At 36.4% G+C, this 26,000-nt stretch overlaps 1 protein-coding gene across 3 annotated transcripts in view; it reads left to right on the top strand.

Moving 5' to 3' along the window:
* Positions 1-26,000, top strand: part of IARS1 (isoleucyl-tRNA synthetase 1) — a 96,185-nt gene that overhangs the window by 5,603 nt on the left and 64,582 nt on the right. For all 3 annotated transcript variants that reach the window (XM_085302468.1, XM_085302466.1, XM_085302467.1), the window contains 9 exons: positions 1,064-1,183; positions 1,911-2,067; positions 2,515-2,634; positions 4,942-5,024; positions 12,731-12,848; positions 15,395-15,542; positions 17,971-18,058; positions 21,059-21,119; positions 22,857-22,952. In XM_085302468.1, the coding sequence (XP_085158594.1) occupies positions 1,065-1,183; positions 1,911-2,067; positions 2,515-2,634; positions 4,942-5,024; positions 12,731-12,848; positions 15,395-15,542; positions 17,971-18,058; positions 21,059-21,119; positions 22,857-22,952 (990 nt within the window). In that variant the 5' untranslated portion in view covers position 1,064. The remainder of the gene's footprint in view (positions 1-1,063; positions 1,184-1,910; positions 2,068-2,514; positions 2,635-4,941; positions 5,025-12,730; positions 12,849-15,394; positions 15,543-17,970; positions 18,059-21,058; positions 21,120-22,856; positions 22,953-26,000) is intronic.

Raw genomic sequence — 26,000 nt, 5'->3', positions numbered from 1 at the left:
TCTCTTCTGTGTTTGTCTAATTGTGCTTGTAGTGAGTTTCATTGACTTGTCAGAAATGAAGAGTGGCTTTGAGCTCTGATGGGCCCTTTCAAAACGATCGGAAGAGCAACGATCTGCAGAAAAGTGCAAAAACAAAACAGCCAAACCTCATAGAAAGAAAAAAAAAAAAAAAAAAAAGGGAAAAGGCAGACTAGTAGTACTGCCAATACCCTGGAAGTTAGAAAGAGCTTTTACAAGGTGCCTGGCTCATGTCCTCATTCTTTGTCCTCAGCTGTTTGTCCAAATTCTCTGCGTCTTCATTTTATTTTCACTGCAATGTGTATTTCAACTATGCTATCTGAAGTCTAGCAGGTTTTAAGTGCTCCTGAKAGTGATGGCATAGCTGGATGGAGAAAAGTATTTTTAAAAGTCTTTAAAGAAATTAAAGTATTCTATTAGATGTACATTCAAAGGTACAGTGGAAAGGAGCCCGTCTGTTTAGTAATTTGTTTAGGTCTTGCAGTTAGAGAGTCTATCTTGTTAGTTCACAACCTTGCTGAAAGGTCGGTTTGGAAATAGAAACTTTTTGTAAGAAAAAAAATGCAAAATCTGTAACAAAACATATAATTCACCTTTTGACTGTTTTTCATAGGAAATACAAAATAAATTTTTTTTTTTTTTTTAAAAAGTATGACCACATTTGAATGAATGGAGGATCCTTTTCCTGTACCAAACTTTGGTATTAGCTTTATTTATTTATTTATTTATTGTCTAAATACAATGCTTGCTTGCATAATGAAACAAAACTCTGAAAAATATGTGGTTTGGTGCTGCAGAATTGTAGGATAGTAATTGGGGGGGCAGGTTTAGGTCAGTTGGTTAGAGCATGGTGCTACTAATGCCAGGGTCATGGGTTCAATCCCCGGACGGCAATGCTGAGGGTTCGACTATATGATCTCCAGAGGTCCCTTCCAATATTACCATTCTATGATTCTATGAATTGMCTTATGAAGCYGTTTTTTTCCTTCACTTAAAAAAAMMMWTTTTTTTTCCCTCCTCCTGTTTGGTGATTGCTATTGGAAAGAATGGTTCATCAAGTTCCAGAAAATATAACCTTTCCAAATGAAGAAGAGAAGATATTGAAGCTCTGGAAAAATCTTAATTGCTTCCAGGAATGCCTAAAGCAATCGAAGAATAGACCTAGGTAAGATCTGCTAAAAGCTGTAGCAACTGTTTGTGACAATCCTGTAAGTCATCTAAGGTTGGTTTAGTTGTAATAACTTTTTTTTTTAATTTGCCTCAGTTAGCTTAGCAACTGCTGCGTGCTTCACAAATAGTGGTCTTGGCTAACACTGTCATCATGTGAGTTACCATTTGTATTTCCCTTTATGAAGACTTAAAAGTGTAGGAACACTCATAACAAAACTAACTTCCTGCTTGATGAGTTTATTAAAGAAATCTGCAGGTAAGAAGCAACAGCTCTTACCCATGTTTKCTAACTGTGAAGCAGCATACTAGTATTTTGAGTAGTTCAGGAGAAGCAGTGTGTGAAAGTTGCAGTGTTTGGTTTGATTTTCATTCTGATAGTGGTCTGTTTTGCTTCAGCTGTACTCAGTTCATACATTCATCAAGGCTAAAGTGGCCTAATAGTGTTATGGTGAACTTCCTTAAAATCCCAGGTGTTRTAGGTGCAAAAGAAAATCTTGCTAGAACTCCTGGCAATTAGGAGGAACTGAAGAAGTTGAAATACTCCCTTTATTCCCACTGTGCTGCTGCTGCTGCCAAGGTGACACCTGTGCTGACTGTTACTAGAAGAGGAGGAAATTGATATTGTCCAAGCAAGACATGAGAAGCACAGGCGCACAGACATTCTTACCCTGTTTGAGGTATTGATGCTTGATTTTAATTAAGAATGYCTTCTTCTGTCTTAGGTTTAACTTCTATGATGGCCCTCCATTTGCTACTGGGCTTCCACACTATGGCCATATTCTTGCAGGAACCATTAAAGACATAGTAACCAGGTTTGCTCATCAGAGTGGTTTTCATGTCGACAGAAGATTTGGATGGGATTGCCATGGCTTACCTGTGGTATGTGTAATAAATTAGCCTACAAACATTCCTCTTTCTGTATTGTTAGCTGCTCATCAATCACGTTTCTGTTATGTGTGGCTTCACAGTTGAAAGAATAGTTGGAAGTTCTTCATTAAGGCTTTTGTTGTTTATATGTGGYTTCGGGTGCTTCCTACTGATCACATAACCTACTCTAGGTACTCTAATTACTGTAATTGTATATTTAATGAGTATGTATTTGAGGGTTTTTTTTTGTTTGTTTGATAGTAAAGACACTATCACTCCAGGATTTTCCTTTTAAACCTTTACTTATTTTGGGTACAATACTCAAAATCTCAAAAGGATAAGGGGGCCATTTGACTTTATCAGAATGCATAGAAACATTGTAAAGAAACTGTTTGGAGAAATCCTGAAAGTTTTTGATGGCGGTGTGTTTTTTTGTTTGGTGGTTTTTAACATTCTCAGGAGTATGAAATTGACAAAACCTTAGGCATCAAAGGACCGGAGGATGTGGCAAAGATGGGGATTGCTGAATACAATGCCCAGTGCAGAAGAATTGTGATGAGGTACTCTAAAGAATGGGAGGTAAGTAAAATCCTGGTATATATTCTGCTGTAGGTTCCTAAAAGTATGTAGGAGTCTAATAATATTTACTAGACCTCTTCTTACTGTATCTCATGGTGTGGGGAAGTTCAACAAATGGAATACTGACTTAGAACAGAAATTCCTATGCTGCACAACTCAGGTTATAACATGAAATCAAACATGGCACCTTGAAATACCATCTTGCAGATGAGGAGGGCAACAAAGAGAGGAGGGCAGCCTCTGTGAGGAGGRTTTCTGACCCCTTACGTTTTGAAAGGGATACAGGTTCTCAGTTAGGGTGTAGATAGCGTATCAAAATCACGTTGTGATCCCTTGGTATCAGAATATCCTGTTATGCTGGCTTTTTCAGATGAGGAGTGTGAAGAGAATAAGCTGTTTTTTGACTCCCCTCATTACCCTTGAGGAACAATCTTTTCCTTTGTTATAGACTTAAATATTTCAAGAAGACAAATGACAATAATGTGTCTGGCTGTCTGGTCTGACAACTTCTGACCAGTGTGTGTTCAGGAAACTTTGTCTGATTTCTTGTGTGTAAGTGTTTCAGCTGAGGTGAACGTTATCCTTCTGTCTGTTGGTTACATGTAAAAAWTTCATAGTTCTTTAGTGCTGTTTCTTTCACTGGCGATATTGAGAGGGGGAACAAAAAGAAAAATTGCTTTTCTGAACAGCGAGACTCTGCCATAACATCAGGAAAAGGTTACTTAAAGGTAATCTGGAGTTTGAAATGTCTAAATATTAGTAGATACATTAAACAAATGATCTCTTGGTTTATGTTCTCTCTTCAGATTTTAACTTATTGTGTTCCCAACAGCTGGTATTTTGTAGTGCTGATTAGTCTAAATACTTAGTCTTTGGATGGTAAACRAATTTTGTGTTTTGTTTGTATGTATACTCATGTATATGTGTATATTTGCACATGCAAATATATTTCAGATTACTAATCAAAATGCTAATACTGGCTACTAATACTGGGCTAACCAGTATTGTGAAATACCAGGTGTTGAACGTAGTAAGTTAAAATTGGCAGATATAGAAAGTGAAATATTAACCAAAATAACTTTGTAATTTTTTAAAAAAGTAAATTGGATAGTTTTGAAATAAGAGGTTTCAAAGTATAAATGAMATTTGTTTCAATATCTTTTTTGTGCCTGGCTAGTAATAGGTATTTTGGGATTCTGTTAGGAGGAATTTCTAGCATTCCTATTAGAAATAATGTCCATTTTCTGTCTGGAGTGGCTAACAAGTTTTTGGATGTTACTTAAAATATAAAACGTTTCTTGGATGCATAAGACTCTTCAATTCTGAGACTAAATAGAATAACCCAACATCTTGGATCCTAGTAATGATTTGTCCTAGTCTTTGGATCTTAATAGTAGAATGTCAGAGTGGCTCAAAGGCCTGAAGCAAAGCTGGTACATCTCAGGAGCTCAGATACTGTRTGAAAATATAGAGATGAAAACTCATTTGCTTCGTTCTCTGTTTAGTAGTTTGACTGTCTGGTTGCTCTGTATGTAACTGTAGCAGGACAGGTGTCTCTGGGCTTGGTTATTTGCAGAGCTGACAGTTCCTATAGTTGGAAAATTAGCAAGAGAGTGCCACTTGTCCAAGTGAATCACATAGCTAACTCATTAGTTTTCATATTCAGTGCCAGTGGGCATAAACATAATCTGCACTGAGACAGCGACAAACACCTGTCAGTTTGTGTTCTTTTACAGCACCATCATAGCTCTGGGAAAGCAAACAAGGTAGCTGGCCATGAGATAATTTTGGTAACTTCTCGTGATGTACCAATTTCTTCCAGTATTTCTTTGTCTACAACTTTGATTGTTTCAATACAGATTAGATGAACTTTCTAAGTGACTTCTAAGCTGAAAGAGTTGGTAGGCTGTTCAGTGTTATGGGTCTTCACTGTCAGTCTGACAAGTAGGYTTTAAAATAGAGAATAAGACCACTGTAATCACGAGCAAGTTTCACGCTGTTAAATCTCAGCTGAACCTTAAGAAATCATCTCTGATCCACCATTTTTATTTAGTAGTACTGAAGGCATTTGCTTCTTGTGTGACCTTGGTGTTATGTTTATGGCTTAATTCTTTGCTTATTTTCGTCTGTTTAAACATGTTAGTTTGAACTATTGTCAGGCTTAAACATTACCCCACATCAGTGAAACAGATCTATGCAAACACTGCGCTCTTTAAATCAAGCTGTTACAGTAGAATAAATATTGCAAATGTACCATGATTTTTGATATTAGAATGTCTTTCAAGCTTGTTATTCATTTCTTAACAGTTCAATATTACCAGATTAGGACGCTGGATTGACTTTGAAAATGACTATAAAACTCTTTATCCTGAGTTCATGGAGTCTGTGTGGTAAGTGAACTTGAATACATTGCATACTTTATCAATTTTGAATGTTAAAAATACTTCTGTTATTCTGTTGTGATCCACACATCACTAGAATTGTTTTAGAATATGCCTAATCARGTGTTTTGTCCACTGTTTACTGACAGGTGGTGTGAAATAGTAGAACTTTTCAAAATAAAATCCAAGATGGACGAACTAGTCTTATTCAACCCCAATATCACCCTAATGTCACCCTGATGTGACACTCCATGTCAACTTGAAAGCAGTTTTGTTGATCTAATAATRTTTTCTTTGCTTTAGTTAAGAAATGACATTACATCTCTACCTTCCTGTTGCTCTTAACAGTGCTGTCTCCAAATGGCCAARCTGCCCAAATTCTGTCTAGCTCTAGGTAAAGCTTGTCTGGAAGCCTGGATTTAGAGGTTCTGAATCTATTGCTATCGTGTTCTTGGCAGTGTAGTTTGACAGTTGTCTGTGAATCCTAGTGCGGACCTGAGTCAGGTTCAGGACTTAAGGCAGTGTGACCAGAGCAGCTATTGGAACTTGGAAAGACAGGGAGTCCTTGTAGGTTAACAGTAACCAAACTGAGCTAATATAGGGGACATTTGGCAGCATGGAGTCCTTCAGATGGTAGAATTAGAAGGAGAGGTTTAGCAGAACCTTTGCTACAAAAAGCCATCAACAATCAAATCATAGGCATATTGTGGTATAGTTGCTATTTGTTAATGTTAGTTTTACTGATAACCTTTAAACTATGTAGCAGTTTAATTACATATTTTAAAAATAATGATATTGTAAGTGATTGACAAAACTTTTGGATGATTCTGAAGCCATTGTAAAGGACTGAAGTGCCAGTGAACTTTTAGTTGATTGTCCAAAGGAAGACAAGAAGGAAGCAGGTCTGTTGTGAATTTAGGTGAAGAGACCTTGATTAATGATAAAGCCAAGTTGGTGAAGAAAGTTTTCGTTTGTAACTTAAAAAAATATTTATGGACCATTTAAAAACAAGACTTGATTTTTGGTTGGCTTTTTTCTTTTTTTACTGCTATTTTTACTTTYGATATAGACTTTGAATCTGAAATCACTGTGGTATGAGATTTCAGAAAGTATGTAGGCAGACAACGTATTAATTTTGTACTTTGTGCTTCCTGATGCTTTTTTCTTTTCTGCATGTTCATGTCATGGGAAACATTTTTTAAAAGTCTATATTAAAATCTKGTATTGTCTGAAAAGTCTCCTGAGTCTTAGAGGGGTGTGTTACGATGCTATTGCAAGCTTCCTGACACAGTAAGACAGGAGGTGGAGCTAGCAGTGCTTGCATAAAGTGGACAGAGGAGGAGGGGAGAAAAAAAAAAGAAGGGATCCAGGATGCCTGTCTTGATTGTAGGGGAGATGATTCTTAAACTGAGCGAATGATCTATATAACTAGCATTGTAAGTGCAGCCTTTGACAGGATAATATACACACTTTTTTTTTTCCTTTTCCTTCCTTCCTCTAAAGAAATCAAATGGTTACCTAGGCARTTGTCAAACTGAAAATCCCTGCTTGTTATTATATAAAGTTTACATCCATTAGAATTGTTCATTTGAATAGTAGAGTCTGGTTCAYCTCTCTGGTGCATCTCTCTGGTTTAATTTTTTATTTTTGAGTTCCTTTTTAGTTTTCATTTAAAGTAAGTTATAGCATTTTAGTGTTCAGGTAATGAAAGAAGAGAAGCGGCAAACTAATTTCTTCACTGACTGTAATTTGGTGACTGTATTGAACTGCCTTAAATTTTTCTTGTATTTTGATGTGCTATTAGAAATAGAATGCTGCTATGGGCACCAGAAGAAAACCGATAATAATAATATTGGTAATGAGCATGGCAACCATAGGTTTTTGTGGCTAAAATACAGTAGGGACTTTTTTTTTTGTCTTTAATCTGTTAATTTGTTAAACCTTTATCTGTTTCAGTCCTTTCCTCTCCCCCCTAGCTCTTCCTTAGGCTTGCAGTTCTGGAGTGGGTTTGAGAAAGATTTCTGTCCTTTAATGAAATCTTATACTTTAATCCGTGATACTTGCATTGGTTTCAGTGAACTAATGCAATACTTTGGAAAATATTGTTTCTAGAGGCTTTGTCAAATTATGTAGACTTGAAATAGTTTGGGACTAGGACACCCGATACATCTTTTATTAATACTGTATTCTGCAGAGATACTGTACAAGCTGAGGCTGCTAGAGAACACTCTTTTATAATGGAGTTTGGAAAAGGCTTTTTTTAAGTATTTTGGTGGTGGCTGACTGAAGTATAATTTAAGTTTTCAGTCTGCTAAATCTCGACTTARAACAAAACTTAATCCGCTTAATGATAAAATGCCATAACATTCTGGCAGAGTCTCTGCAGGAGAGCATTGATTGTTAGTGCCTCATAGTGTTGAGATATTAAAGTTGTGCAATATTAAGAGGTGATACTGTGATGGGTTTTCATAGGTTCTCCATTCCTTTAAAATAATTTAGCTAGAACTTTAAGTTTTAATTCTGTAGAACTTAGATATCCACTCTAGTTCCAGGTTGCCTCTTTGCATCTCAAATAAAACATGTTTGTGAGTGAAAACCATACAATGAGAACAATGATCTTGAACTAGTCATGAACAGATGTGCAGTATAGTTGCTGGCCCCCCCCCCATTCAGGAGACAGAAATTAAAAAGCAGAAGAGAATTGAGAGCWGTTTGATATGACTTTAAACTTTACTGATCTGTGGTTTGAAAGAAGTATATTAGTTCTGAAAGAACAACATCAAAATTACTGTCTCTACTACTGCCTTATGATACGCAGTTCTGAGGCCAGCTGAGATTTTGCRTCTCGAAACAGTTCTTCCTGGCCTTTGGTGAGCAAAGCCTGCGAGGTRTTGTGTTAAGGAGAGAGTTGCCCTGTGGCCAGAGGTGAGAGGGGTATGTTGCGCCCCCCCCCCCCCAACAGTAGCAGCAGGTTAAATAGCTTGCTAGCACCATCTAGTGTCTAAATTTACCAGATGCATTCTGAACATAATTGAATTTTAAAAATGGTGGAAAGCTTAGTGTATGCTGGGAAAGACATGTTTGCTTTCATAGTTAAACCTGCAGAGCCATGTAKTGTGGGTGTAATGCTTATTGGTGACAAAAATACTTACTAGCTCCTTCTCTACCTTAAGAAAAATTCTTGCCCTTTTGTGATGACACTAGATAGCTGTCATCATTGGATGACCTAATATGAGTTCTAATAGGAATTGCTATTACATTTTGTATACTGCATGATTCTTCAGTGATTCACTTTTTCATAATGAGTCTGTTTTTTCCTTTCTTCTGCAAGTTACATGTATATCCTTCATACTTGTATTTCTTCTGTGCATATAGTGTTCTAGTCCTCTGGTTGTTATGTCCTCTTAGCACTCCCATCTTTGTTACCATCTTAGCTGTATTTTGGAGGAGCAATACTCCTTCAAAATTGAACCCCCTACTTAGTTGGATGACTAAGAGGTAAGTTTGGAACCAGTTTTGCGTGTTTATAGTTTCTGCTCTAAGGACTTTCTGGGTTTATGACTTAGTCCAGAGTCATTCGACACAATGATCCAAAGGCTGCATTAGACAATTGCCTCGCTATTGCTAGTTGAGAGCTTGGAGGATATAGCTGGAGCTGAATGAACTCTATATGCTGGTCTTTTAATGTTTTCCCTAGCTCTTGGACATAAGCTCTTCTGTACTTAAAATTCCTAGGCTGCAGAACAAATACTTTTCCTAACTTTTCTTACAGAAGTGTTTTATAAAGGTACTGTTCTAAGACTGTTTGTTAGACTTGCATTTCTCTTTATGCTTTTTTGATTGCTGTCCTGTGATGTTTGAGGAAAAGGTTCTGCGAGTCATAAGTAACACTTGAAAGACCAGCAGAATTAAATAAAAGGAAGCAACAATCAGAAACAGATGCATGGGTATGAAGAACATGAACGAATGAAACAAATACTCAATCTCTGCTGTTTTATGCTGCTGTTCGGATGTAATCTGCTTGCTCAATCGTGTGGGTGACGTGACTTTTTACATGGTTTATTGTTTATGCTTTTAAGTCTTTGAAAGTTATTTAACTTTCTTTCTGTTGAACTCACTTGTTTGTGCAGCAATAATTCAGTGTACTTCTGTAGAATGATTACTTGAAGTTCAGCAAATTTCAGCAAGTCCTTATGGCAGTAGACACGATACACTTACAGATTCTCTTTTCTGAGGCTAAGTTTGACATCCAAGTCAAACCTGAAATCACTTGATACCCTAGAGAAATGGGGTTAAGAACTTCAGAACCTTTAAGATTAAATCATCCTCTTTGAAGTGAAGTGAATGCACATATGTGAAGAGGGCAACTTGCTTTTGCAAGGATGCTGAGAGATGTTTTGTGTGGAATGCCAAAGATATTTTGAGTATTACATTAACTGATTCATTATCCTTTGGAAGCAGAAACTCCCTTTGTAGAAGTTCTATTAATATCCCTGTGGTGCTCACATGGTGCAAATGTGACTTGGATCAACCAATACTGTAGCAAATTCCTTCCTAACGTTTTTGGAAGTTACACCTCTGGTGGGAATAACTTTGACTCTTAGTTATTAACTAGGCTTGAACCAAATGTATCRCTTCCTCGTGACACGTATTAGGAGCAACTCCTGTGTGTGTTCAGATCGTGTCATACTTTTTAGAACTTAAGATGCTTTGTCCCCTTTAGGGACTAGGTTTTCTGTTAACAGATGGCTGGAACACAGATCTTGACTTCACCTTTTTCCAGACCTCGTATATATGCAAATACTGTTCCCATAGTAAATGGGATGCAACTAAATACCTTGCATTTGAGGAGAAATGTACCACAGTTAGGGGAACAGACTTTGATTTCTAACTTCTTTTTGTGTAAGCTTTATCAGTAGAAAGGAGCTTTGTGGTTTTGTTAATCTTTTCAGAAAGACTTGCAGTTTCTACTTGGCTTACAAGCAGAGAGTCTTTTTCTCAGAAACTGTCAATTTTTCCAAGCATAGGCATTTCAAGGTCATTTGCTGTAATCTTGCATGTTGAATTGTTAAGCAGAACATGCTATTGATCTGCAGGCAGTCAAGTGACTTTTACTGTTAGAGATAGGTTAATCTTTAGTAATTGCTTTGTTTTTTCTAGATGGGCAGTGCTGCTAGCAGAAAGATCTTTGAGAGTTGTTTACTGTGCACTCCTGCTCATGCACAGGAACTCATCTCAGAGGCTTTTGTTTTTTGCTTTTTTTTTGGCTTTTTTTTCTGTAAGGAATCGGTTTGGTGTTTTTCAAGATAAAATGGCTTTTGAGTTTTGTTCTTCAAGTATAAGTCTTATAACTTGATTATAATTCTCATTATTGTGTCTCATCTGTTTGCTCAGCAGTGGGAAAAATTGGGAGTACTTGATTTGAAATAGGGTAGAATTACCACAAGAGGGAGATACTGGCTTGGAAATTTATCTTGGTAGCTCCATCTAGTGGTTTTATTTATTTATTTATTTATTTTGTGTGTGTGTGTGTGTGTGTGTGTGTGTGTGTGTGTGTGTGAGTTTACAGTTACATTTACAGCTAAATTAAATATTCACTGTTTCACTGAGTAGTTTTCTTCTGTGTTGACAGTAGGCAGTGTTCTTTAGAAAGCAGAGATAAATCGAAGCTTTTTTCTATAAATATTTTAGTTAACTGTTTTTTGAAAAGCAAGTAGAACAACTTCACTGTAAATGCCATCACCTGTTAGTCTGCATTATTTATAGTCCAAGAAGGTAAGCCTACATTTAAAATGTTTTAACTTTCATTAAAACTTCTGCAATTAGTTTTGCAGACTTGGATGCTGACTTGGATATACTGAAAGTTGATTTAACTATTCACTAATCATAGTTTTCTTTGTTTAATAAGAGATGGGTTTATATCTATGTAGATTTAAGTGAAAATGGTCTTTGTTTTAATAACAGATATGCAGTCATTGCTGTTTTGAATTTAGGTTGGGTCAGGCAACTACCATTTGCCAGTAGTCACACTTGATACTTTATCAACGGTACTTTTAAGTTTTGCCTGCAAAATAAGCCACCTTCATTAGAGTGCACAGCTCTGAAAGACTTCTGGGTTTGGCTCCTCTGTGGCAGAATTTGCTCATGCTGTGGCCTTTTATACTTTATCCCTCTTAGACAGGTTTCTGATTATGTAACTTTCTCATGTTAGTATTTGTGCCTAGGAAATTTTGGACTTAAACAGGTCCACTGATGAATTTGAGTTTATTGAATGTCTTCTCTCTATGAGAGTCTGCATTTTTGCCAACTGTCRGATCTACAGTGTAACAGCTATTCCAATTAAGATACTGTGTGACTTTCCATGACAAGAGCCAGTGCTTATCTTCTGTTGTTCTCATTTCAGGCTGCAGATAGGTATCAGTATAATGGTCTGCTTTCGTTTTATGTCTTGAAGGTTATGACTTCAAAAGTAAAGGACAAGATGTTTCACTTGAATGCAGGCATGGATTCTCAAGCAAAAAATGACAGCCTGCAGGAAGGTGCTACTTGCCAGGATGGGGTGGTTTTGCTTTCCAATGAGCTATTTATCTGAAATGGGTCACAGAAAAGCAGTTAGGATGATTTGAAAACATAGTTTGGGTAAAAGAGTTTTAACACCAGTAATATACTCTGCAGACCGTGAATTTGAGTCAAACTTTGTCATGATTATTTAAGGTTTACCTTCTCCCACCTTTTCTTCTGAGGTAGCTAACCTGCATACTGTACTACTACTGATGATACAAGTCTGAATGAGACCTTATACTAAAGATGATCAATGTGGTTGTTGATTATCCTTTAGCAGTTCATCAAATGTCCATATGATGGACAAAACCCTAAGTTTCTTTCTATCTGACTGCTACACAGTTTGCTGTGTATATTATATTTCTCTTCCTGCTACCCTTCACTGTGAGCATTGAGTCAATCTGTTGTACCATACTTTCAAGGGAAGGGGTTAGAATTCGAAGGTGCTACATGCTGTGTTGAAGACTGAGTAAACAGAATTAAAGCTTGATGCAAGAATCTGATCTTGGGTTGGAACTGAGTCCATATTGTTATCTTGCATGCTTAGCTGTGCCTTCTTGTGAAGAAATGCTCTTCAGACTGCAGCATGAGTTCACTCTGAGTGAGATGCAGGTATCGCTAGTCCATCCCTTTCCCTTTTTAGCACTGGTTGCTGTGGCATATGCTTCAGATCATGTGATAAGTGAGCAGCTGTGTCACTATATATTTCTTCTCTTCTTTGTAAATTATGGCTGACTTCAGCCTTGTTATTAAAACTTCAGATTCTTTCCTTGAGCTTAGGCAGTCTGAGAAGGCTTGATCAGCAATGCTGTTTTGTTTCACCTGCATGTTGTTCTGTGTTGTGCAGTCAGTGCATCAAAAACTCAGCTGGTAGAATCACCTAATGTTTGAAGACTAACCAGAAGAGTGGTCGCACTCAAGTTATTGGAGCAGAGCTAAGAATCCATGTTAATGTAAAATTGGTATTCTCTGTATGTGCTGGCAACTTGAACTTTTTACTTTTGACTTACAAATGTTGTCCTTAGATGATGACTGGTTGCTTAAAAAAGCAACAATTCAGAACAGGTCCCCTGCTAGAACAGAACCTTGCTTTGCTGTTGGCTTATTGAGTTTGAAACCCCAAATGCTATTTTGTGTTCCTTGTTTGCTTCCAGGTGGGTTTTCAAGCAGCTGTATGACAAAGGACTAGTGTATAGAGGYGTTAAAGTCATGCCTTTTTCAACTGCATGCAACACTCCACTGTCAAACTTCGAGTCCCATCAGAATTACAAGGTAAGTAGTATATGCATGCATTATACTTAACAATCAGATTCCTCTGCTCTCTTCAGTTTGAGTTTGGAAGACTCTCCTATTTTGTGCTTGGTGGAACATAAGCGTGTTAGTATGCCCCAAGTTGACAGTAAAAATTTAGATAAATCAGCTAGTTTGTATTATGTTTTGCTGTTTGCTTTGGATCACTTGATCCCTTCCTTCTTCCCCTGTTCTTTTTGATCACTAGCTATAGGCATATAATAGTTTGCTTTGTTCTGGTTAATTGCTCTTGTTTCTTCTCCAGGCTCCTAAGAGGAGCATTGCGCTGTTGGGTTTTCATGATAAATATTTATCAGAGAGTGCTATAGTTGTTCCTTTCTGTGCAGATCTGCAAAGAGGAAGGTCCGTAACAAATTTGAGGTTTCTCGTGAGGGGATTACTAGGAATTGCTGAAGGTTGTGTTTGGTTGTAGTGCGGTGGTATAATAATGGCTCTTCTAAGAATCATTAATTTGAATTGATAATTATATTAGATAATACATTTTCCAGGGTTTATAAGTATGAAATAGCACGCATTATAAGATGCCAAAATAATGAACAACTGGATGCAGCTTCTCTTTTGCAACAGTTGCCTTCAAATTTATGAAGGCAGGTCTTTTGCCCCAATTTTCCAATTTTTTTTGTGAGTTTGTGAACAGAAGTTTTGTATCCTTTCCAGTCCCCACACAGCACTCTTATCTCTTTGTCATAAATCTTCCACTTTTGTTATGGCAGGAAGTTGGCACAAATTGTGCATCCAGTCTCTTTCATGTTTTGATTAACAAAGGCCAATGCATTAAAACTGGTATTTTTAAAACAAATGTTTAAATAGACTTGTACTGGAATGCAGTCCACAGATACAAAGCTTTCTATATTGCTGACAGGTAATTGACCGTATTGAAGAATAAACAGTGCTTTTTGTATTTTAGAAAAGTGAGACAGATATCTTGATACTTGTGACTGTCTTGAAAAGGGACAGCTGAAATAACTACTTTGCTCATGTTTACTGACTGACACTTCATATAGGCTCAAACTACTGAGCTTTCTTTAGTCACAGAGACTACTTTCCATGTGTCCTTTTTCATGGAATAAAACACTCTTCTTTTAAATCTTTATAAGATATTTTTGAAACTGTTATTATTCTAGGGCCAGTAGAGTGTTTGGTATATTTACTACTCTGCTACTTGATGCAAAAATTGTTTTTTGTTCATCAGAGGTCATATTTTGGAGATTGAGATGTAAGGGTCTGTAAATTAATACGATTTATTCTTGGCAAGGCAAGTCATTTCTGGGTGTAAGGGAGCTGTTATTTTTCTAGACGAAAAAAGCAGGCTTTGGCCTCTGATCCTATGGGCATTAGGACACATTAAAGGAGCATATTAAGAAACTGAATTAGGTGTCTAATGCAAACTTGAGTAAACTGTGTCAGTGTCTTGTACTGAAGAAGTGTTTTCTTCGCTCAATTATACTTGCTTTAACTCTAACATTTATCTGTTCAAACTATAGTAGTAGTCCACAGGTGTTAATTTTTATGATTTCTATATTTTTTTTCTACCCGGTCAACCTTAGTGCTTCAGAAAATGAAGCACTGTTATGTAAAAACTGCTAGAGACAAAATTGTAGTGATGGGTTAATCTTCGCTTGGCATGAAGCATAGTTCAAGAGTTATGTAATATTTATGTTTTACTGTTGACTGCACCAGATGTTCACAGAAAATTCCCTCTGGAACAGCCCTTAGCTCAGACATAAATAGCTGCTTGTTCCATGATGCAATTAACTGTTGCATGGTGCTGGAAAGAAACCAAAATGCCTTGTACTATGAAATGACAAGGGGACATAACCTAATCATGTGTTTAGAATCTATGCATGAGATGCTCGTTTTTGTTTGGCATTTAAAAAAAAAAAAAGTGAAATTTTCTTCGTTTATAGTCTTCATATTTGCAAAACTAGATTTACTCTCTAAATCTATTTTTCATAGTATATGAAATGAGAATAGGATTGTACTTGTTTTCAGGGAATACTTAAACTGATTTTGAGGTAAGGTTTTTAGGGTTGCTAATGAAGGTCTCTTTCCCTGAGACTTTTACTATTTATAATATTGATATACTCTTAATTACCCAGACCTTCTTTCCTGTATTAACTATAGTTTCTACTAACAGTAGTTTCTTATGAAGAGATTACATCTCTTTAAGTGATGGCTATTCCTCCTACATTCTAGCTCTGGTGGAAAGATAGGAAAAAGGCTTTGTGTAATAGTAGCTGAGAAATTGCTGATGATTACTCATCATTTTAGGTTAACTTCAGTTTTTAAAATGGGAGGGAATTGGCACCCATCTCTTTGGCTTTTGGGCAGCTAATTTCCAAAATCTCGTTGTTAATCCTAACTCTTTAAACTGTGGATTTGTCAGACTGACTGTTTGCACTGGTGTAATGGTAGTAACTGTTAATTCTTTTGTTTGTGTTTTCTCGTTAATACGTATAGTTAACTTTGGGGCTTTTTCCCTTTGACTTTATCCTGTCTTATTTAAGGACGTTCAAGATCCTTCAGTGATTGTGAGCTTCCCACTGGATGAAGATGAAAGGGTATCTCTTGTTGCTTGGACCACTACTCCTTGGACCTTACCTAGTAATCTGGCCCTTTGTGTTAATCCAGAATTGCAGTATATAAAATTGAGAGGCAAGTGTTAACCTAAGGTGAAATATAATGAACACCACTTTTCTTGTACCTGTATATATGTGCTTATATTTTATTTGGTAGATTGTTTTATGCTAAATGTACAGGATTTTGCTGGCGTTGGATCAAGTGTTATTATAAAGGATGCAATATACTTGCTGTATGGCAGATGTTTCCAATTGTCAGGCTCTTTTTTTCTTACCTGTATTACATGAGTTTACGACCTGTTGCGTAAAATGATGAACAAGAGCAGATGTTGTATCTGCCTGAGTCGCACTTCTCTGTATGTCAAAAATAGCGTGAGTTCAGGAGTCTATGACTTTTTGGGGAGGCAAAGGGATTGAAACCCATGAGCAAGTAAGTGCTATATGACAGTATAGCTTAATTACAGTAACTAAGCAGCTTTTTGCTCTTAACCCAGAGTGTTTCGTATTTGTCTCAAACCGACAGAAGTGTGTGTGTATGTGTGTGTGTTACCACAAATGTAAGTCAAAATATATACAGTAATTTCCAGTGTGAGAGTACGTATGACTGAGTGTTACGGCTTGCTCTTGGGCAAATCAGTTAAAAACCTGGCGAAGGTAATCTGTCATGAGAGCATCCAGCATCTCAAGAAACATGTGTAACAGACCACAGAGGGTGCCTTAAAAATGCAGACTATTGCTTGTATTACTGTTTTAAATGGTTTTCCAGGATTTGCAGTCCCAGTCTCTTAGTTGGCAAAGGAGTGTGTTGCCTTCTTTTCCACCTAGGAAGAACATTGCTTTTTTTTTTTTTTGTTTTTGTTTTGTTGTTTGTTTTGTTTTTTAAATCTTAAAATGCTGTCTTTGATCCAGTCCTCCTTGGTTCAGGAAATAAATATATGCACACTCGTGTGTGTAAAGAAACAAGAATTTGGATAAAAGGACTTCTTGCATTATTTTCATATTCTTCCAAACTCCTGACATTTTCTGACTTTGGAGTATATTTAAATGGGGATTTAAGTTAACTATGGCATTTCAGTCTGTATTAAAAAAAGTAAAATTTTCAATTCCAATATGAACATGTGAATATTAATACTTACCAGAAGTGATGTTACACTTAAACTTGGAGAGGCCTTTATAGTGAACTCCAGGTGTTTTGGGTATTTGTTTTGAGAGAGAACTAAATATGTCTTGTTTTTTGAAGGTTTTAAAATAGATTTCGTCGGCTCAAAGACAGTTGGAAATAATACGGACATTTGCATGAGGTGCTGAGGAGGGTTTTTTGACTTTTTTCTTTATGCTGACACTGACTGTTAGGATAGTGACTTGAAGCAAAAAAAAAAAAAAAAAAGTCCTTCTGCTACTTGAATAAGCTTACAAATAAGCAAGTTAGTGTGTCTCTAAGCATACTTAAAGTTCATACATGAAATGATCCAAGGGGCATGTTACCTAACTGTAACCATTCTTACCTTCCTGTAATATGGTGGATGTGAAGTAGTGACTTGCACCATTTTTGTGCTCATTGATTTGCTGTATGAGATTTGGCTAATTCATCCTTTGTAGAATTCTATTCCTTTTTAAAATAAATTATTTAAGGTACTCAAAAGATCACTAAGGTTCTCATTTCAAAATGGCTTATATTTGTCATCACAAAATATTGCAATTCCATTATTTATAGGAAGAAATAAGGTCGTGGYGACTTGATGACTAACTGGTGATCTGTGGTAATGAGCACTTGCAAATATTAAGCTGCTTTGAAGGAGGCTGTAGTTAGGTAGCTCACTGCTTAGTTAGCAGACATGCTCATAAAGGAAGACTTGGTAGAATAGTGGTCTGAATAATGCTCATGGTTGGAGAGGGGAGATGTAGGTTATTTGGAAGATAGAAAACAGCTTTTCTTCATAACACGTCACTTCTGTTTTGTATTTACTTTTTTTATGCTTGGATTTCTTTTCAAAAGAAGATTGAAATATTACATCTTGGGCAGCAAAAAGGAGGGCAATCATTAAATCAAATGTCAATTTAGTCATGTTAATTTATGTGGTGACTGTCCAATTTACCATAACTCTTCCAATTGTTTTTCTCTGATTAGATTACTTTTGGTGAAACTTATCCATTGCTTTTCTTTGAAACTGTGATAGTAAACAAAGGGCAGTTCTGGCCTGTGTGTGTGTGTGTGTGTGTGTGTGTGTGCGCGCGCGCCTGTGTCCTTTTTTAAAAAGGGATATCGAGGCACTCGATTCTGTGGAATATGTTTAAATTTAACATTTGAAAAATGTTTGTTAAATGGCCGTAGGGTTTCTGTGGGGTAGAAGTCACGGGTAGATACTGGTCAACCAGCAGGATTATTCTGGGTAATGTTATATTTAATGTGATAGCATCTTGCATGAACTGAAAGGTTTCGCAATGGTGCGAGTCAGGATATTAAATTGAGATTTATATAACTTTTTGTTTTATTTATATTTTAGATAATGCCACAGGAAACATTTACATTTTGATGGAAGCCAGGCTGATAGCACTGTACAAATCTGACACTGAATATGAGGTACTTGACAGGCAAGTACATGAACTAATATACACCTATTAACTTCCAATATCTTTTTAGCTCTGAATAGCATCAGGGTCATGGTGGTCTCTGTCAGGATACAGCTTGAAATTTTCTTCCAGTCTGATATTGAATTAACTACTTTTTTTCTCTTTTTTCAAGTGGTTGTGCATCCAAGTAAAGATGAAATTACTCATTTAGCTTATGTTTCTGTATTTTGTGTTAGAATGACATGTGAGACAGTGTCAAAAGACTCACATGAAGATTTTAATGCTTCCTAGTTAGGCCAATTAATCTGCCTAAAAAAAGGAAGTAATTTGGCTTGATGTAGTTTGTTCTTGACAAATTCATGCTCTAGCACTACTGTGTTTTTTTTTTTTTTTTTGAACTGTATGAGCCCGTAAGTTTGAAACAGATTATGTTATTCTGACTGTTGCTTACATCCATCCATCAGTGCTTCATTTCCCTCTTTAAGTATCAGCACCGTGTTCCTTTCCAGTCTTTAGGAACTTGTGAGTTTTGAAAATGAAGCATATTACCAAAAAGACTTTGGCAGTTTTCTTAAACACTTTGGAATTAATTTCCTTAAGACTGAAAAACAAGTAAGTTAGGCATATGAAATTTGTTGGTAAACTGTTTTTTGGTCCTGAATTCTTCTTTTCTGGGGAATTGTATAGATCTAACTTCAGTCTAGTCACGATCATTCTTTTCCTGTATTGGGGAAGACATGGAGTGTTTCAGCCTTTTGCAGTGTGTTGTCTGTTTTTCATCAGAACTGTGAATTAATAGTATCTCTACCTGACTACATCCTGGGTTAGTTGTATTTCTACATTTTTTTTCTTCTAACCTTCATGATTTTTACCTCTATGTGCTTAAGCATAAGATTGGTAGCATTTTCTATTCTCCTCGCAGAGTAGTATGTTTTCCTCTTTCCCATAGCAGTGCTACAGCCATCTCAGGCTGACTTCTTTTTGTTCTGCTCCAGTTTTGCAGTTATGTAATAAGTTAGTTCTCTCAAATGTGAAACTTGGCACAGTTAAAAGGTGGCTGGTAGTTGGTAGTTTACAAGTTCATGGAAATGAACTTTTCTCTCTTCTACTTTTCAGGGTTTTTTGTTTGTTTATTTACTTGTTCTAGCTGACTTAACTTCTTAGGCGGTTAGGCCCTCAGGGGAGAAATTCATGACATTTACTTTATACCAGCTTGCAGTTGGAGGTCAAGGAACAGATTTTATATTGAAAACTTTCTGTATCTGAAGCCATCTGAACTTCTGAAGTACTCTCAGGTTTTTTTTTTCTTTTGAAATCTGGCTTGACTATTTTTTTCTTATCCTTTTTCTCCTAGATGCAAATAGTGATAATTTTTGTGCGAGAGAGAATTGGAATATTTGTTCTTTTTCACTGGTAAGATGGCTACCATCTTTATCAGAGTACTTTCTGCTGCTTTGCAGAATTGGATCTGGCCCAGTGTACTACCCTCCTTTTGGCTCGCTGTGTGTTTTGTTTACTCATTTGTAACAGTGGTAGTTACGAAGTGGTTGAGCTCTTTCCTCCCTCTGTTACATTTTAGTCTACTTGCATATTAAGCATTTCAGTTTCTTTCTCTAAGTTTTTTTTTCCAGCTTCACCTTTGTTTCTTTCCTTGTTTTCTAAATTAACACTTGAAAGTGAAGGATTACTATGGTGATTTTAAATGAGTCTCCATTATACTTAAGTCACAAGAAAGCGGTGCAAAATATTTTTAGGTATCAAAAGAGGAAAGTCAGGAATGTGATCCATAGCTCTTAGCTTTTATACAGTGATGTTATATAAAAAACTTAACACTGTCCCTTTTCCTTCCATGCCCCCCCCCCACCCCAGTTGAGTGCTTCACATCTTGTGTCTGAGCATTCCCACCTCTCTGTAGCTGAGYGCCTCATCCAATGCTGATGAGGCACCTCAAACATGCCTAATGCTGTTGCTAACATAAAAAATGTATCAACCATTAATGAAGCTGTGGCTGAGAACAGAAATCTCTCCCTTACCTTTGGCTGCTGGATGTCATGGATGCTGAGCTGGGGAATCGTACTCTATAACTTGTTTTTGGCATAAATACTGCTCAAGGTTGTTTTTGTATGATCAAACAACTATGAAGTTTCACAGTCTTGAGGAGTCTAATTTTGTATGATTTGACCATTATTTTGGAAGATGTGGCTGTAAATCACCTGGAGTAGGGGAGAGGTCACATCTTTCTGATCCCACCTAATAGATAAAGCTATGGAGGCTGGCCCTTCTTAAGTCATATTTGAACTAGCTTGCTGGTGGGGGCTGTTGCTTGTGTGTGTGAGCGTGGTGTTGTTTAAATGGAGGATTTGAGCCCTTACAGGAGTGTTCTGAGCTGTGAATCTTGATCCAGTTTCCATCGTTGCTCTCTATAGTCAGATGTTAGACAGCTGAGGAGTGCCAGACTCTGGCTATATCTCTATTTTGCATTTCTTGTTAGGCATAGATGGCTCTCCAGGCAGTCAATGGAGAGCTTAGATTTCTAGTTTCAGAACAAATGACCCAAGCTTTAGATGTCATAATACTCAATATCACAATCCTTTGTGCTGGTAAATTTTTAGCTATTTTGGATCAATGCTTGTTTAGTTCTGTCGAATATGCTGAGCTATAGACAATAGCTCCATTTGAAATTACGTTTTTTTTATCCTGAAGCTTCTAGTCCAGCTTTACCACAAATAGACTTTTTTTAATGTTTAATTAATATTTACTTTAAAATGGTTGTTTGATTGAAAATCGAGGTATACCAGTTGACTGTTACTAGAGATGCATTAATGCATTACGGTGTTCATTTTACTTTTGAGTTGTCAAGTATAGAAATGGGAAGCAAACTCTCTAGAAAATACTCTTCTTTACCTGATGAAGTAAAATTCTGTTATGGGGGAGGAAGAACAGCGTTCTAACCAACTGATGGAGCAGTTAACCAGTTGTTACTTTGTGTTCATGTGCGTCCATTTTCCATTTTCCATTCAGGTTTCCTGGCATTGCTCTTAAAGGCAAGAAATATAAACCACTCTTTGAATATTTTATTAAGGTAAGATAAGTCAGTTTGATGTTTAGACATAGAATAAGAGACATAGAAGTAGGAACAACTTTGTATTTCTTGTTGTTGATATATATATATATATATATATATAAATATATATATATACACACACACACACACATATATATTAAAAAAAAAAAGTGTATAAAATAAAGTCTTGTTTCCTAATAACAAATCTCATACTGTGTTGAGGTAACTTTAACCTTTTAGAAGGTTTGCTATTATTTATTTTTTTWAAATTTTTTCTTAAGTTTTAAATACATCCAGGGTAAGAATTCACTGATTTAAAAACTAGCATGACTTCAGGTTACAGAGAAATTTCCCCAAAGCATTAATGAATAGGCAGTATTCTCTCAACTTTGGTGAGCTTGTCTTCTACTTTAAGTTCACAAATTTTGTATTCGCAAGGGAGTGACTTGGCTCTGGATAATAGTCACAGACTTGTAGTATTTTTCATTGAAAAATTAAAAAGTTTTTGCTGAAATAACTGTTAGTACTTCTGGTCTTTATGGATGTCTTACTGCATTCTCCATTTAAATGCTGCACAAGTCTAGCATAGTTAATGATAGCACCACAGATGGTATTAAAATAAACATAAGAGAGGGAGTAGAGAAATGATGTAAAAATAATTAAATAAAATTCCTGATCTAGTAAATTAGATTCTTCAGACTTTCAAAGGATTACAGTACTGGTAGCCAAGCACCTAGGGTTTCATTCATTCGTGGCTACCATCTGTTCTGAAGTCGGCAAGGTGAGAAAACCTCTGTAGGGAGTAGGAACTATTATTTCTAGAGAAAGGTCAAACATAGCTGAATCCTTTAAGCYAGATTGCAGATGTAAAGGTTGGGAATACATGACAGATCTTGAGTGCTTCAGAGGGGCTGATTGGCATAGACAACTTTTTCTCAGAATGGATTTCTTATTCTTAAAATATCCCTCTTCAGAACAAGCTAAATCTAATATTCTGTAACAGATCTGATTCAACTGTGATTGTAAGCAGTAATTCTTCTTACTACTTCTATATTAACTGAGCAACAGAAAACAGCTCCTTATTCTTAACTATCTACATACTTAACACTGCAGTTTTTTCAGATTGTATTTTTTTTCTTTTTCCTTTTTTTTTTCTTTAACCTATTCTCTGGAGGAATAAAGGAAATTATCACTACAAGTAAAGCCTGGGGGGGGTGTTTTTTTCCTTTTTCTTTTCTTTTTTTTTCTTTTTTATTTTTCTTGTAATTAGAAGGTTTGGTAAATATACAGATGTCTCCTTGCTTTTTTTTTTTTTTTTTTTTCTTTTTTTTTCTTTTTTATTTTTCTTGTAATTAGAAGGTTTGGTAAATATACAGATGTCTCCTTGCTTTTTTTTTTTTTTTTTTTTTTTTTTTTAATGGCTTCAGCTTTCTTGACTTTTTTTTTATTTGTAGGAGCCTGTTGATTTTTGATTTTTATATTCTGCTAAGCAGTGAACCATGTGTTGATTCCAGGGTTGAGGATTAACTGACTCTATGAGGCTTTCTAGACAGGTCATAGGTTTAATCATAGTTGATGCCATTTAAATGAAACAGACAAACTGGATGTCTTAGCCATGGGAAATGATTACATAACATTAAGTTTATCACTCTTTAGTGTGTGTAATTTATTTCTAGTGCAGCTATTGACTCTTAAGGGTGGCCAGTTGTATGTAGCTCTTCTGTACTCTTAAGAACGCATGTTTTTGTGTTACAGTGCAAAGATAATGGTGCTTTTACTGTGGTAGTAGACAACTATGTGAAGGAGGAGGAAGGCACAGGTGTTGTACATCAGGCCCCCTATTTTGGTGCTGTAAGTATGAACTATATATTTGTTATGTTGATTTTCTTCCAAAGCCTATTCCTCAGCCTTTGGTGCCACTGTGAACTATGTGTCAGGGTGACAGTGATGTTTTTGAAATATATGTATATATGCAAAATACAGAATTGTATTCTTGTAGACCACTTCCTTGTACGTACTCTTGTCTTTTGTGTGCTAGGTTGGAGAGATTGGGTGGTCCTTGTTTTGGTTATTGTCATATGTGAAGTGAACTTACTGCTGTATCGGGTTGTCATTGCTCTTAGCTTGTTTAAAAGTCTAAATTCACAGCTTCAAGAAGAAATGACCTGTTGCACTGATAGAGTAAAAACTTGCTATGCTAAGTCATAATTTTGGATGGTAACTGCACTTCTGCTCAGCACATTGCTCCTCTTCAGTGTTTCAGTTTCATTTCTCTGTGTATGTGGAACACCAGAAGTGCTTTTGTACTGAGACTTTATCCCTTAATGTTAACACAACTTTGTTGTGTTCTCTTTTATTCTTCTGTCTACTAAAATATTTTATTGTCCTTCCCCTCAGTCTCCTCTTCTGAAGGCTAAGAGGAATAACTTTCCGTGGATTTCATCATTTCAGTTTTTAGTTACAGGAATTAAAGCAGTAGTTCAGACACATTGTCCTTGTCAGTCTTGTCTTCCCTCATAATCCAAAGATTCCCTCAAAAAACTTTGAGAGCCAGCAATTGGTGGTCGCTGAAGTGTGCGCTCTGTCATTGTTTCCAGAAACTGCTGGCATTAGTTTTAGACCCTTTTTGTATTCATATGAAATACCCTATTCTTTTTCTATGTCATTTTGGTGCATCTTTTCTGAAAGATGCATCTGTTTGTGTTTAATTTCCCTTATCAAGATGAAAATTGATATGAGGAGATATCCCTGCATAATACAGTTGTGATAGCTTTTGCCAAATATAAGCTACCACACAGTATCAAGTAGCTCACAGTTATTTCAGTTCCAAAGAAATCAAAATGTTACAGAACAAGACAAACCTTCATAAAAACCTCTTTGTAAAGTCTTCATATCTCCAGACTAACGTGACACTAAAACTGAGCAATTCAGGCACTTCRTATGTAGGATTTGTCTACAATTAACTTAAAAATTTAGTAATATTTTTGTTTGTTTAAAGCCTAGTTTGTTGTGACTGTTCTGAGTGCGAGTTGCAGAAATTTCATAGTCGTGTTGCTGTTTCACTCTTTCCAATAAGTTGAAAAAAAATGCTTTCTTTTGTTACATGAGGCTGCAAGTAAGCCTGTTCATTTCAGTTTTTTTGTTTTTTATTTTTCAAATAGAAAACTTTCGGTTATTCTTATCAGTGAGCATTCAGTAGCTTTTTGCTTCAATAATTTTGTGGCAATAGTGTGTATATGTAATCTTTTCAGAGATCTAATTGTGACAGACCTACAGAAGTCACCACTGATTTCCATCTTGTAAAGAACTGAAATTTGTCTTAGTCTTTTTTTTTTTTTCTGGTGGAATTTAACATATGTGGGTTTCTGTATGTGCCTGAATGTATTTCTCTGTTTTGTTTACTGAAGCAAATCTTTGTTAAAACAAATGCCAGGTCAGTCTGGAAGGCTTTTGCTTTCAAGTTTGAGTTCTTCAAAAGAAAGGAACTAACTGTAGACAACCAAAATAGCAGAGCCCTTCGTATATGGTTGGCCACATCAGCAATGCAAATCAAACTGTACCACCTCTTGACYGAGGTCCTCTGAAGTGGAAGGTCCGTTGTTATATTTTAGCTGGATTGTCAGTGCGCCAGGCTTTGATGTACTCTTTGCTGGCTGCTTCTTCAAAGCCTTTTACAGTTCACTGCCAAATCAGGGTTGATGTTAGTTCTGTCATCTGGTCTATGTTTTAACACTGCACTCTACTTGCTATATCTCAACAATAATAGCTGATGAAAACTTAACTGAGAACTGGCTTATCTCAGTTAATCTGTTGACTGGAGTAGCTGGTTGACCAGCTTGGTGGCTGAATAAGCATCATGGCTTTCCGTAGCGTCTGAGAAGTGGGGAAGAGGCTATGGTCTGTAGAGCAATTGAGTGCTATAGCTGAAGCAGTTCTTAATTTCTACATGTAATGCCTTATTACTTGTTATAGTGGACTTCACTATCACTGTAGATGAATTTTGTTATGTCCTGTAGAGAATAATGTGGCTCAGCTGGCAATGTCTGCCAGATCTGGCTTGAAGGAGCTGGGAACCACTTTAACTAATGSGTAACTTTGGAAGTACAAGATGAGGTCTAGCATTTAATTGGGAATTACCATTRCTATGTTGCTGACCACAGAGAGGGTCTAGAAACTGTTTTATCACTCAGAAGGTTGGATCACCATAACTTGTTAGTTCTAGGAGAGGAGAATTCTGCTAGCTACTAAAACATTTGAACATTTTGCTTCTATTATGATCTCCTTGATCAAGCTGGAAAAATTACTTTAGAGTGCAACTCTGTCAAATAGCTGCTGTGTCCTTGTTTTACAAAAGATAAATGAGCTCTAAGCATAGAGGAGGCTGGCAGTTCAACTGCAGCCAGTTCTGACACAGAAGGTCACAGTATGTTCCACTTCACACTAGACAAAACTACAGTTTTTCTGYCCAGAGTCTGTTTCTCCCCTGTCTGGTCAAATCAGCAATACAAGAACCTCAAAAACTCAACAAGCAACATAACTTGATGCAGATTTAGGACCTTGTCTTTGAAGATAATGAAGCAATTCTGTGAATGCTGACAGCAGTCGATCTGCTACTGTTTCTAGCATCATCATCCACCCCTCAGAACTCCTGTAATGTTCTATCACCTTCAAGGCAACCAAGTGGGAAATCTGGAGTGATAATTGGGAAGTCATGCAGTTACCTTGACTTCAGACTCTGTCACTTGAAGTGAAAATCTGAATCTTCCTATTCCCCTAAAATTTTGTTTTGCTCTTTTCTTTTCTGCGATACCATTATTGCTTAGTTATGTTCATGAGAATTTAAAGTGACCCCTTCTCCCCCTACCCCTTTTACTGTTATAGGAAATTAAAAATTAAAAC

The sequence above is a fragment of the Rhea americana genome, unplaced genomic scaffold, assembly GCF_003343005.1.
Source record: "Rhea americana isolate MKP2758 unplaced genomic scaffold, rheAme1 scaffold_19, whole genome shotgun sequence".
NCBI lineage: Eukaryota > Metazoa > Chordata > Aves > Rheiformes > Rheidae > Rhea > Rhea americana.
Note: the sequence above shows the minus strand (reverse complement) of the source record. Positions and strands in the feature narration are given on the sequence as shown.